Source organism: Myxine glutinosa, chromosome 7 (assembly GCF_964187855.1).
Source record: "Myxine glutinosa chromosome 7, kmMyxGlut1.1, whole genome shotgun sequence".
In the NCBI taxonomy this organism is placed as follows: Eukaryota; Metazoa; Chordata; class Myxini; order Myxiniformes; family Myxinidae; genus Myxine; species Myxine glutinosa.
In genome coordinates this window covers 49,686,970-49,701,069 of record NC_136267.1, presented here as the reverse complement: position 1 = coordinate 49,701,069, position 14,100 = coordinate 49,686,970, and the positions used below count along the sequence as shown (strand labels likewise).

General features: G+C 44.2%; 1 protein-coding gene across 1 annotated transcript in view; it reads right to left on the bottom strand.

The window, feature by feature from the left end:
- The window catches only part of LOC137430743 (NFX1-type zinc finger-containing protein 1-like), a 207,167-nt gene that overhangs the window by 168,372 nt on the left and 24,695 nt on the right, over positions 1-14,100 (bottom strand). The window contains exon 2 of the mRNA XM_068121518.2: positions 8,284-8,487. Within this exon, the coding sequence (XP_067977619.2) occupies positions 8,284-8,487 (204 nt within the window). The remainder of the gene's footprint in view (positions 1-8,283; positions 8,488-14,100) is intronic.

The window sequence follows — 14,100 nt, the reverse complement described above, 5'->3', positions numbered from 1 at the left end:
ATTGATGTCAGAGGCAGTGGAGATGGGAGACCAATCCAGACGATTGATGGCTGCTTGAAGACCGTCCCAGTCGGCCTGTTGTTTCCTGCTGTTCCAGTCGGCCGGTGAAGTGGTATCCCAGCCAAAAATGTTTAAATCTAATTGCTTATCCTAAAAATTTGAAATGGCATGCACAGGATCTATGACCCATTTGTATTGAAATATTAAATTTATGACATCATAGGTCACATGGTTTGGCAGCCATATTGGATTTATCCGAAAACCTTAAATGAACATCTTCTCCCAAACCACCAGATCGATCGACTCGAAACTTTGTGTGTCATTGACGAGGTATGTCGATTAAAATATGATCACAAAAACATCATTGGTCACATTGTGTGGCAGACATATTGGATGGAAGGAAAATATGAAATAATTATATCTCTGAAACCGCTTCCCCTATCGATGCACATTTTTACAAATATCATCCAGCACCATTGCTGCATATAGTCTGAAAATTATGATGTCGTAGGTCACGTGGTTTGGCAGGCATCTTGGATAGAAAAAGTAACCTTATCGGATCAACACGAAACTTCACAAACGAGATCCCCTACCCATACATATGCGAGTGTACATACACTAAAGAGTTCAAAGAACACTTTATCCCATACACTCAAGAAAAGACATCGGGGCAATACTCCTGGTAGAATAAACAGAAAACTACACTGACTAAAGGTGTTTTAAACCAATCTGAATTGTCTCGAGAAGACAGGGCAGCATGTAGAATCATACGAAAATAATCATAAGACTTTAAACAAACAAAAGAAGTACCTATTTTGGGGGGCAACACCTTCATACCCCAAATATATCAGAGAAAAAAGCAAATTCCTATTTTGCAGGGTCAAACCTGGATGCACTTTGACCCCCGGTAGACCCCTTAGACCCCGATCTTTTTAATGCCGTGAACAAACTTTAGTCACAACATAACAAGTATCATTTGTGCCAAATTTGGTCGCAATCCCATCAGCAGATTCGGAGAAGAAGTTTTATGTGTTTACAGACTGACAGACGGACGACGCGCCATCGCATAAGCTCCCCTGAACTGGGTTCCAGGTGAGCCAGAAAAAGGATATATGAACGGTTAGCCCCTCCCTTTTTACTTGAATGAAGTTAGCTCAGGCAGTGCATCGCTTCCATTTTGCCTCAATCTCAATGTTATCCTGCCCAGATCGTGTGAACGGAAAATTTGATATTTGCGAGACGGAATACAATTTTGCCAAAGTATGGCTCAGGTGAAGGTTTCTGGAAGTATAAACAAGGCGATTTGCGTTTTCAAGTACCAGGCTGCTTTTATACTCGTATAATTTAATGGAAAATAAAAAAAACAGTTTAAAGGCCTTCCCCACACTCCCCTTCCACCATCCTCCCAAAAAACCCATCGAATCGGAGGATCACTGCTGTCTATGCACTTTTGTTACACCATCTGAGTAAAACGTCAAAATCTCATTGCATATAATCACCTGACCTTTTTGGGAAAGTTTAGCAAACCTGACATATGATCCAACAAATGGATTTCCCATGGCAGTTAGCATACCTCTCAACAATTGGTTGTAAAAAAGAATTACCTCCACCACCAAAGGTGGATAGAGGTTATGTGTTCAGCCCTGTCTGTGTGTCTGTTCAGCTCTTTGTTTGTGAACAGGATATCTGAAAAAGTTGTGGATGGATTTTGACAATTTTTTGCAGAGGTTGGGTATGTGACAAGGCCAAAATGATTAGAATTTGGTGAAGATCCGGTTTCGGAACCAGTGAGTAGAAATTTTAAGTGATTCTTCACTATTGGGAGGGAGATAGGGGCAAAAACTATGCACAGCAGGATATCTCAAAAAGTTGTGGACCATTTCAGATGAAACTTTGTGGATAGGTTTGCTTTGTCACAAGGAAGAATCAATTCAATTTTGGTGAAGATTCCAATCCAGATCCAGATCAGAGAATTTTTAAGTGAATCCTCCCCATCGAATGATGGAGATAAAACCGATATATCGTACGATATCTCAAAAAGTTACAGGCAGATTGGGACGAAACTTGGCGGACAGGTTGTGTGCGTTGCAAGGACAAATCGATTGGATTTTGATGAAGATCCGAAACCAATGATTTCAAAAAATTTAAATTATTCTTCACCATTCAGAGATAGTGCCAAAACAATGCATAGCATGATATCTCAAAAGTTTGCGGGCAGATTCGGATGAAGCTTGGTGGACAGCTTGGGAGTGTGACAAGGACGAATCGACTCAAATTTGGATGCGGATACAATAATTTTAAGAGGTTCTTGACCTCTTAAACATTGAGAGATGGAGACAATAACGATATTTGGCGCGATAATTCAAAAAAGTTCTGGACGTGTTATGACAAAACGATGTGAGCGGGTTGGTTGTGTGACATGAACAAGCATTTTGGTTCATGTCAAAATCCAGATCTAGCCTATCCGTGGGATCAAAACATAAACTGTTCAGTCTGGCAGAGGTAAGCGCTCCACCGAGTGCCATTCTCGCTTTTAGGCTGTGTTACGGATTCGTCACTTCCGTGGTTGTGGTTTTCATCCACTGTAAACATTTTTGATTCCATGTATTATTATTGTTGTCGTTTGAAGGAAATAGAAATTATTATTTTCAAAAGGTAAAAATTAATGTTTTAAATAAAACCGGAACCGGACGACGACGAAGAGGAAGAGGAAGAAAAAGAGGGCGGAGCGAGTGAGTCGGATAAGAAGCATAGTTGCTTTGCGGTCTGAAGCGAACGTTGGCGAGCAAGAGTCACGAGTGAGCTTTGGGGTTCCCAGGAAAGGGATTCCTGCGACAGAGTTGTTATCGCTGTGACAGATCAACCTGCGTGTCAGGTTTTGCGGTCGATTCCGAAGAGAATCATCGTCGGGCCGTTACGTCTCGAGTACGGGCTGTCGGCCATTTTGACTCGTGCACTTTGCGCGTCGCGCAAGTTTTCTTTGCTTCACTTCAGCCGTTTTCACCGCATTCAGAAGTTTATCTGCTGTGGGTGTGTGTAACGTGGATTTTGAAGGTTAATTTGCGGTTCGCCGACTGTGAGCCGTGAACCGTCCATACCCGAGGGTGTGATTTCTCAGTCGCCTGGAGGGCGCCTTTGGATTTCCCAGTCGCCTTGAGGGCGCCTTTGCGCAGCTTTGGCAGCGGGACTGTACTTGTCATCTGAACGGGATTCTGGTCTCGATTGGACATTGTTCTGACGATCGCTGGAGCGGATTGACTTTGGCTTGAAGCCGGAATAAACTTTGGCTTGAAGCCGGGAAAGAGACAACGACTTTGGCTTGATGCCGGAAGAGACATTGGGGAATGTTCTTGTTTCACTCACTTGGAGCACAGTGAATTATATATTACGAAACTGATGGTACCATCATAGGATATACAGTGATCCCTCGTTTATCGCGGGGGTTACGTTCCAGAACCCCCCGCGATAGACGAAAATCCGCGAAGTAGCGACCATATTTTTATTTTATTATTTATATATATTTTAAAGCTTTATGACTCTCCCCACACTCTTATTAACCTTTCTCACACTCTTATTAACCTTTCCCATACTCTTATAAACACTTCCTATACTCTTAAACACTTTTTACACTCTTAAACATACGTAATTTTAGCAACATAAAAAATTCTAATGGGTACTCACCATTGAAGATACTGTAGCGACCCATGGGTCCCCCAAGCAAGACCAGCATCAGAATCTCCTTGCTCCAGCCGGTGACGTCACCGGCGGAGATCCCCGGCGCCAGAGTGGCTGGTCACGTGACCGCCAAAGCGTGCCGAGCGTGCGGGTATAATCAGCTACACCTGTTGATCACGTGACCAACGAAGCACGCCACGCTTGAGAGGCGTGGCTTTCGGTTTCGGTTTCTGGTTGTGCTATATAATGCAGCCCGATAAACGGGCTTTTCAGTGTTCCCGAGTTGGTTTTGAGAATAAATATCTTCTCGGACGAGTTTGTGTCTTGCCCGTCATTTCGTCCGTATCAAGCAAGAGCCCCGGCTCTTCAATACTACAACTTGCGTGATGAAGATGATGATGAATTAGCTGTGCAGTACTGATGACGATGAAGGTGATGACGATGATGAATGTACTGCACAGCCAGAAAAAGCATTACAGTTACCCATTACGTGGGTAACTAGCGCAAGTGGAAGCTGCCGCATCTGCGTTTTCCATACGCACGACTCTTTGTCTCTTTATCTACTCTTCTACTGTACACTATGTACAGTATTTTATTTCTTGTAATATGTTTTAATTACTGTATTTTTCTTATTTTTTTACGTTTTTTATTTTTTAGGCTAGAAAATGCTTATTTTACCACAAAAATATTTAAAATAATAGTATATAAAAATACATTTATACCGCAAAATCCCGCGATATAGCGAAAAATCCACGATATAATTTTACATATACTAGCGAGAAAAACCCGCGATGTACCGAAGCCGCGAAAAGTGAACCGCGATATAGCGAGGGATGACTGTATATTGATTGTACTTTTGATTACTATTATTGTTGTACTGTTATTCTTGTGTGATCTTAATACAATATTTGTTTGTTGGTAACAATTGGTGTGGCTTCACCATTGATCTTTGACATACAGAATAACACATTTTTCTGCCGTGACTCCTCTCGGGGCTCGGAGGTACACCGTGACCAGGGGGTTGGGGAGGAGCACGTAACAGTTGTGACATCATGCAGAAAATGAGTTGTGTTCACATTGAAGGATGGTTCTGGCAGGACAGCCAAAACTCCCTGGCAGAATTCACACTTACCTCTGAGCTGTTTAGCCTGGTTGCAAATCCAGAGGCAGCTATAAGAGCTGGCAACCGGTGTTTCAGGCAACCGGTGTCTCTCCCGGGTTACTCCATCCTCCGGTATGATAGAACTGAGCCTCGTCCTGGAGGTGGGGTTGCTATCTTTATCAAAACCGCTCTTCCTCACTCGCCCTGCACTGCCCTCTCTCCACCTCACCCCCAGGAATACCTCTAGCTACGGCTTCACCTTCGCTCCCACCTTTTGTTCATATGTGTGTTGTACCATCCACCAAACAGTGATGACTCCATCTACATCTCGCTGTCTGAAAATATGGACCAACTTCTATCCACTCATCTCAACTCTCTCTTCCTCATATGTGGTGATTTCAATTGTCACCATGCCAGTTGGCTGGGTGTGGGTACCTCTCTCACCAGCCATGGCTCCTCAGCAAAGGACTTCTGCGACTCACTGGGACTGACACAATCTGTCAATTTCCCGACCCGGATCTGAGCCAAATCATCCAAATCATCATCTCTTCTGGACTTGGTTATGACGAACTTCCCTGCAAATGTCTGCTGCTCTTCTTCTGCTCCAATCGGCTCATCTGATCATGTGCTTGTTAAAGTGGACATCTCTCTGACCATTCTCAGAGCCTCCTCAGCGTCGATGAGTCTGGCATTTCACTCAGGCCAACTGGCAAGGTCTTCAAGCAGCCATAAATCATCTGGACTGGTCTCCCATCTCTACCGCCTCTGACATAAACTCATCCTGAGAATTCTTCCAAAGTAAATTGCTCTCTCTCATGCACAGATTTATCCCATCTCGTCTTCAGTTGTCAGACCCTTCCTCCCATCCATGGTACACGGAATCTTGTGGTGAGGCTGTTGCCCAGAAACAACTTGCCTTCGCCTCCTGGAAAACAAATCCAACGGAAGGAAATCTCATTTCCTTTCACAAACCCCTAAACAAGTGTGTGTCCACCCTCAGGAGAGCCAGGAAACAATATCTCTCCGTTCTAAAGACCGATCTCTCAAATCTGTCTCCCTCTTCCAAATCCTGTGGCGTCTGGTCAAATCTGTTTCTGATGTTTGTTCCCTCTCCATCCCCTCCCTTACCTCAAAGGGCGAAACAGCTGACTCCGCACGTGAAAAAGCCGAATGCCTCAACTCTGTGTTTGCTTCCAAATCTTGTGTCCCAAACCCATCCCTCTCCGTACCCACCATACCCAGTCGTACCCAGCTGCTCCTGGACTCTGTGTCCTTTTCTCCTGACAAGGTGGAAAAGTTTCTGTCAACCCTCGACTCCGATTCTGCAACTGGACCTGACGGCATCAGCCCACTGGTCCTAAAATCCTGTTCTTCCGCTCTTTCACTCCCTCTCTCTGTTCTCTTCACCCTCGCTTTTGCTCAAGGTCATCTGCCATCTGCTTGGAAATCAGCCAACATCACCGCTTTACACAAAAAAGGTGCAAAAACAGATCCTAGCAACTACAGACCAATCAGCCTTCTCCCAATTATCAGCAAAGTCATGGAATCCATCATTGCTTCAGATATGAAATATTTCCTCTACTCCAATGGCTTGATCTCTGAAAATCAATTTGGTTTCAGACCAGGTCACTCTACTCTGGACATGCTGCTTCTGCCGTCTCAACAATGGATGGAGGTCCTCAATGCCAAACAGGAAATTAGAGAAGTCTCCCTTGACATATCACGTGCCTTCGATGCAGTCTGGCACCCCGCTCTGCTCACCAAACTCTCCTCCTCTGGCATCCATGGAAATCTCCACGCATGGCTGGCGGACTTCCTCTCAAGTCGGAGTCAATGTGTGGCCCTGAATGGGTTTCTCTCATCTCCCCTTCCTTTTCAGGCTAGAGTTCCCCATGGCAGTGTTCTGGGCCCTGTGCTTTTTCTGGTCTTCATCAATGATCTCTCTGACTCTCTTGAAAATCCTCTCCATCTATTTGCTGATGACTCCACTCTCTGCCGCTCCATTCCTCATCCCTCAGATCGGCAGTCTGCAGCCTCCTCACTCTCTGCAGACCTGGACAAAATCACAGACTGATCAAACAAGTGAAACATGTCTTTCAATCCTGACAAATCTCACACTCTTACGATGTCTCTCCGAAAAGACCGACTGGACAACCCTCCCATCCACTTTCTGAATAATCCTCTCCAGGAAGTTCTGTCACTCAAGCTTTTGGGTCTCACTATCTGCCATGATCTTTCCTGGGAAAACCACATTTCAAATCTGGCCTCCAAAGCCAGTCGCCGACTGGGCATCCTCCGTCGTGCGAAGTCCTTCCTTCCTTGGCACACCTGAGCTCCTCACCACATACAAGGCTATCATCCCAATGGAATACTGCTCTCCCCTCTTGGCTGGTGCTCCTGCCTCACACCTAGCTCGTCTTCACGCTGTTGAAACCAAAACATTCAGAATCATTGGAATCTCCCGCGATGAAGCTAACTCCGAAGGCCTTTCACTTACTCACCGCAGGCAGGTTGGTGGTCTTTCCGTCTTCTACCGACTCCTCTCCGGCCTTGCTCCCCCAGCTCTCTCTGGGCTCTGTCCCCCAAATATTCCCGCAGGTCGCACAAGATCTGCCTGCAACCCTCTTATGGTTAAACTGCCAAAATCAAGACTCTCTGCTCACCTTCACTTCTTCATTTCTCCTGCCTCTGGAACAAACTCCCTCACTCTCTTCAATCCCACTCCTCCCTCCAGGTCTTTAAAACAGCTGTTCACCACCATCTCTTATCTTCCCCCATCCAAAACCTTGATCTTTTCTACCCTCACTAATTTCACCCCAAATCCAGTTTTATGAAATACCAACTTCTTTCCTGAAAGTCCGTGCAGTGTCCTTGTGTTTTATACTTCTCCCAACCCCCCTCCCCCTTCCCACGCCTCCTTCCCCCAAGCCCTCTACCTCCCACAGATCTCCTGATGTCCCTGCTCTCAAATGATATGTTTGTGTGCTTCCCCTTCTCTCCCCATCTTGTCTACCGCTCCCCTTTTTATATACTTTGTTTGTCTGTTTGATTTGTTTGTGTGATAAATGTTAGCTCTTTCACGAGCCTCGATTCTGTATTACAAAAAAACCCCAAAAAAACAAAAAAACCAGGCAGGTCGATTCAATAATGTGTGAACCTTCCCTCGGATGAACGTTAAAAGGGCATCCCGTCTGAAGCATTAAGTGGTGGATGATAAAGATCCCACAGTGTCCTTCACAAGGAGTAAGCGAGCTTTCACCGGCACTATGGCGAAATTCAAAATTCCTGCCCAAACCCGAGTTGAAGGTCAGGGTTGGCCAAACGATTTTTGAAAATATTGAGCCAAGCATCCCTCGGCCAACCCCACAAGAACGTGGGGGTAATTGTGAACTTTAAAGTAGATGATAGTTTTTATCCCATGAAACTTTCGTTGTTGCATCAAGTGTCATGCATTTTAACAATCGATACTTGAATACCATTGCATCTTTTCCAACCATTGGAATTACCTCGGGCAAGATATCCAGGTTGCTGCAAAACAGGTCGAGTCGGATTATGGTTCGGTTGATATCCCGATTTCCCAAAATGTCTTCCTCTCCCACGACCAGCAGTGATAAGAATTTGTGCAACTGCTGACGAAATACCATGGACATCAGCAGGATGTTGCATTCCACCAGTCAAACTTCTGTTTCCATTTTGTTCTGGAGTGCCATCTGTTGAAGCAACACATGTAAACCTTGAATCAAAGTACCAGGTTTGACTGAGAACAACAAAAAAATCTAGAACAGAATAAACAAACAAAAAGTCGTTTAAAAAATAAACAATAAACATGAATAAACTAGATAAATTCAAGGCACACGTGATCCCATACATTCAAAAATAAAAATAAAAAGGACATGTGAAAGGTTAGCCCCTCCCTTTTTATTTCGATTAAGTTATCTCAGGTGATTAATCGCTGAACGCTGCCATTTTGTCTAAATCTCGATGTTTTGATTTTATTGGTTGAGACAGCATACATTTTTTCTAAAATAACGCCAAACTGAAGGTTTCTGGAAGTGTAAACAAGGTGATTTGTGTTCTCGTGTTCAAATATATAATTAAATTGAAATAAAAGAAATGTTTTAAAAGCTGCAGAAGAACAAAATGATTGAATCGGAAGATGACCGCCGTTGATAAATTTTATTCAAACAGCCATTTGAATTACCTTATTGGACACGTTACATAAGTCCTTCGTCACCTCCCTAAAAAACAGGAAATTTCCGGTTTGGAGTGATTTTCAATTTTTTTTCATGCTAGCCAGATAGACAGACAGACTGAAGCAATTGCTTTCCTCCACGTGGGACGAGGACGTACAATTTTGCCAAGTTCACAGCCAAAGTCCTGCTAAAATGAAAGTTTTTGGGAATACAAACAAGGCGATTCGTGCTCGACAGTAGAGATTTGTGTAGCGAGAGAGACAGTGTTCAAAATATGAAATTCAATTGAAAAAGTTTAAGCACCTCCACGAGCCTCGATTTTATGGACAAAATAAAAAAGTATAAACTGTTCCTCAATCATTGACAGAATGACAGACACTCGAACAGATTGAAAGACACGGTCAACTTCTCCACCAGTGCGTCCTCCCCTGTCCCTCATTCCATATTTGAACAATCTCATTCTTCCCCACATCCCACATTTATCAAAGTCTCCCTCTACTTTGTCCTTCAACCAGGCTGTTGGTGTCCCCCACCCCTTCCTACCCACTCTTCCTTTTGTTCTGTTGCTTCCTGAACCATTCTGTATTCTAGCTCTTCCACGAGCTTTGCCTTTGTATGCAGAAATATGCAAATTCATATTCCAGATCCCATTCCTGTGCCCAGTCCAATTCCTGACCTTCAGGATTGATTTCTCTGACTCTCTGGAAAATGTCCTTTATGCATTTGCTGACAGTTCGACACTCTGCTCACATTCCTCATCCTTCAGATAAGCAGGCTGCAGCCTCTCCACTCTATTCAGACATTGAAAAAAAAATTACAAGCTGGTAAAATACTTGGAATTTATGTCTTTCAATCCTGACAAATCTTATACCCTCGCCATCACTCTCTCTCTCTCTCTCCGACAATATCAAATATCAAAATGTCAAAGGACAATCAAACATGTGGGAAACTATCCCACATATAAATATGTGGGAATAATATCACAAACAAGTCAGGAAACGACGATGGTTCACGAGCGAGCGGTTTTCAATAACAAAGGACGGACTACTTTGAAATGGCCGTCCTTTGTGACCTTTAAAAGTCAAAACCGACATCGAAAATATATAAATAGGAATGTGTTATCTGTTATGAGACTAGTTAGCTACACAATACCGAACATTCGGTTTGATTCGGACAACTTTGAAAATTTGACCTTTGTGACCTTGAAATGTCAAAACGAAGGTTACTGACCTTGAAATGAGATAGAAAATGATGTATAATCAGTTATGAGGTTAGTTAGCTACACAATACTGAAAATTCGGTTCGATTCAGACAACTTTGAAAATTTGACCTTTGTGACCTTCAAAGGTCAAAGTTCGAAGATTCTGAAATTTATTGGAAAACTTGTATTTCATGATGTATGTGATAATATAAGATCATGTACAACATTTCACCCTATCAGGAAGCGAACAATGTAATAAAACCATAAAAAATCGACTTTTCTAAATTTTGTGACCTTGTGACCTTAACCTTGGGGCGACAATGAAAAAACGAGCTCCGTGGGGCGAGACACATGACATTGGCCTAACCAAATACCGAAACCCCTGTCAGATTCCACCAACTCCCTCGGAGAAGGTGTAGCTTGAACTCGATTACCCCCTAAAAAGACATCTTTTTTGGGCGTGGCTCCACCCACAATGGGCGCAATACGCCCACTCTAGGCAGGACACAACTAGATCATGATATCAACCTCCCACCCAAGTTTCATCAAGATCGGATGATATCATCGGGTAGTTATGCTGCGGACAGACAGACACACACAGACAGACGCACACACGTGACGAATGTAGTGGTCACTTGATAACTCGTGAGCCAATATAAATATGTGGGACAATATCAGAAGTGTTGTTTTATGCCTCCGCCCCCGAAGGTGGCCGGACGCAATATGTTTTCGGGTTGTCCGTCCGTCCATCCATTCGGGCTAAACCTCGTTTTTCTCAGCAACCACATAGCAAATTGAGATGAAACTTTCAGGGTAGGAGTGACACCCGTGCAGAATGTTCTTTTGATAAATGTGACGTCATAGGTCATGTGTTATGGCAGCCATCTTCGATTAAACGCAAATTAATTGAATTATTTATCAGAAAACGCTGAATAGAAAAATTTCAAACTTGGCACATTGAAAATTTCTCCCAATGGGGAAGGAACAACACCACGATAATGATGACATCATAGGTGAAGTGGTATACCAGCCAAAAATGTTTAAATCTAATACCTTATCCTAAAAATCTGAGATGGCATGCACAGGATCTATGACCCATTTTTATTGAAATATTAAATTTATGACATCATAGGTCACATGGTTTGGCAGCCATATTGGATTTAACCTAAAACCTTAAATCAACATCTTCTCCCAAACCACCAGATCGATCGACTCAAAACTTTGTGTGTGTCATTGACAAGGTATGTCGATTAAAAGATGATCACGAAAACATCATTGGTCACATTGTGTGGCAGCCATATTGCATTGAAGGAAAATATAAAATAATTATATCTCTGAAACCGCATACCCGACCAATGCAAATTTTTACAAATATCTAGCACCATTGCTGCATGTAGTTCGAAAATGATGACGTCGTAGGGCACGTGGTTTGGCAGCCATATTGGATAGAAAACCTAACCTTATCCGATCAACATGAAACTTCACAAACATGACCCCCTCCCCATACATATGCGAGTTTACATAAACCATGGAGGCCATCTTGGATTTTGACGTGGCGACCCAATTTTCAATAGCGTTCTCCCTTATGCGTCGATACACCCACACACCAGATTAGAAGTTAGTTCATTTATTTTTCAAGATATTTCGCTCACAAGGTTCAGACATCTATATGGTGGTGGCCATCTTGGATTTTGACGTGGCGACCCAATTTTCAATAGCGTTCTTCCTTATGCCTGGATACACCCACACACCAGATTAGAAGTTAGTACTTCGCTTATTTTTCAAGATATTCCACTCACAAGGTTCAGACATACATGGCGGTGGCCATCTTGGATTTTGACGTGGCGACCCAATTTTCAATAGCTTTCTTCCTTATGCATAGACACACCAACACACCAGATTAGAAGTTAGTAGTTCGTTTATTTTTCAAGATATTTCGCTCACAAGGTTCAGACATATATATGGTGGTGGCCATCTTGGATTTTGACGTGGCGGCCCAATTTTCAAGAGCGTTCTTCCTTATGCCTAGATACACCCACACACCAGATTAGAAGTTGGTACTTCGCTTATTTTTCAAGATATTCCGCTCACAAGGTTCAGACATACATGGCGGTGGCCATCTTGGATTTTGACGAGGCGACCCAATTTTCAATAGCGTTCTTCCTTATGCCGAGATATACCCACACACCAGATTAGAAGTTGGTACTTCACTTATTTTTCAAGATATTCCGCTCACAAGGTTCAGACATACATGGCGTCAGACATACATGGTGGCGGCCATCTTGGATTTTGACGTGGGTTGCACCCACACACCAAATTATAATTCGGTCCTTCGCTTACGCACGCACGGACGCACGCATGCACACACGCACACACGCACGGACGCACGCACACGCACGCACGCACGGACGCACGCAAACACGGACGGAGGGGAAGACCATAGTCCCCCTTTCGCTCCGCGGTGCGACGGGGGACAAAAAAAATCCCTTCTCTGAAACCGCTTCACCGATCGATGCGAAACTGGTGAAACATGGCTGGTGAAAATGTGATACTTCAAAACAGTTGAAGGGATTTAAATCAAACATGTTTATTTTTAGGACAATGAACGAGGGCATATACCCATTGTGGGACTGTGCGGTGGCATATTGGCGTCAGTCGCATTCTCATTCTTCCTTTGTTCAGGACTTTGACTTATAGGTTTTTCCCATCATCTTGGTGAATCGAACACAGTGTTTTTCCCGTCGTTTTACAAACTCCTCTGAGGTATCTTCTCCTCTGTAAAGTTCTAACTTGTATTCATCACCAACATATGATTTGATATTGTCGTGCGAATACCCTCTGGTTAATATCAGAGCTCGCGAATGACCAAACGGATTTAATTGAGGTGACGACCAACTCGGATTCGGCTATAAAACGCGGGAAAAAGAAGTGAAGAAGAAGAGGTGGAAACGCGCATCTGTAATGCGGAATGAACTCAACCGAAAATCCAGGTTAAAATGTACAAAAATAATGATTTATTTGACAGAACCCAAAACAATGAAACGCGACAATTAAATAAATAGTCCTAAATTGGGATCCCACACACAGACTTCGAATACGCCACAAAAGAAAATGAATTAACATTAACAAAAGAACACGTTCGTCGTGGGTTTGTGTAATGTGGTGCGAGCTTATCTGTCTGTCGTCCAACGCGTCCCCGTCCGGCTCCAAGCGCCAGCGCGAGGAAGCCCTCCGTCCACTTCGCCCACGCGCTACGCCAGGCCCGAGCCAACGCCCCACTCCAGGATCCTCGTCGACCGCCCACGAGGTCCGTTCGCTCACAGCACCAAAAGCACCGAGCACCGCTCCAAGCACCACGAAGATGGCGAACCCACGACCACCAGCACCTCTCAATACAAAGAGCCAAGAGCCAAGAACGAACAATGAAGAGCGAAGGACCAGCACGACTCAATCCCCAGAGCGAAGCTTCCGCACAACGCAATCAAGCGCAAACCGTCAGCACGACACAATCCCCCAGAGTGAAGCTTCCAGCACGAAGAAGAGAGCGAAGCACGTCAGCGAGCCCTTTTGAAACCTGGCATGTGACATCAGTTCTGGCGCATTGCCAACCAGAGCTTTGTAGCTTCCCGCCGTTTGCCGAACCTCCTCGCTCCTTTCGCGCTGATTCGCTCCAGGCTCGCGCCTTCCGCACCAACCAATTACACGTTCCCTGTGGCGTGGTTACAGCTCGTCTCACGCGATGTTGCTAGGCCAGCTGGTGGTGCGGCTGGCGGCAGCCATCCGGCGGTGCCCCGATCTGGCGTCCTGCTGGTCTTCTTCAAAGGTCATTGCAAGGGAAGGGGAATTATTTAATGTTCGCTAAGGGCCGATCTAAGTGTTTATATGAGTATGCATCGCCATAAGGGACAAAGGTTTGGCGACAGGGGGGA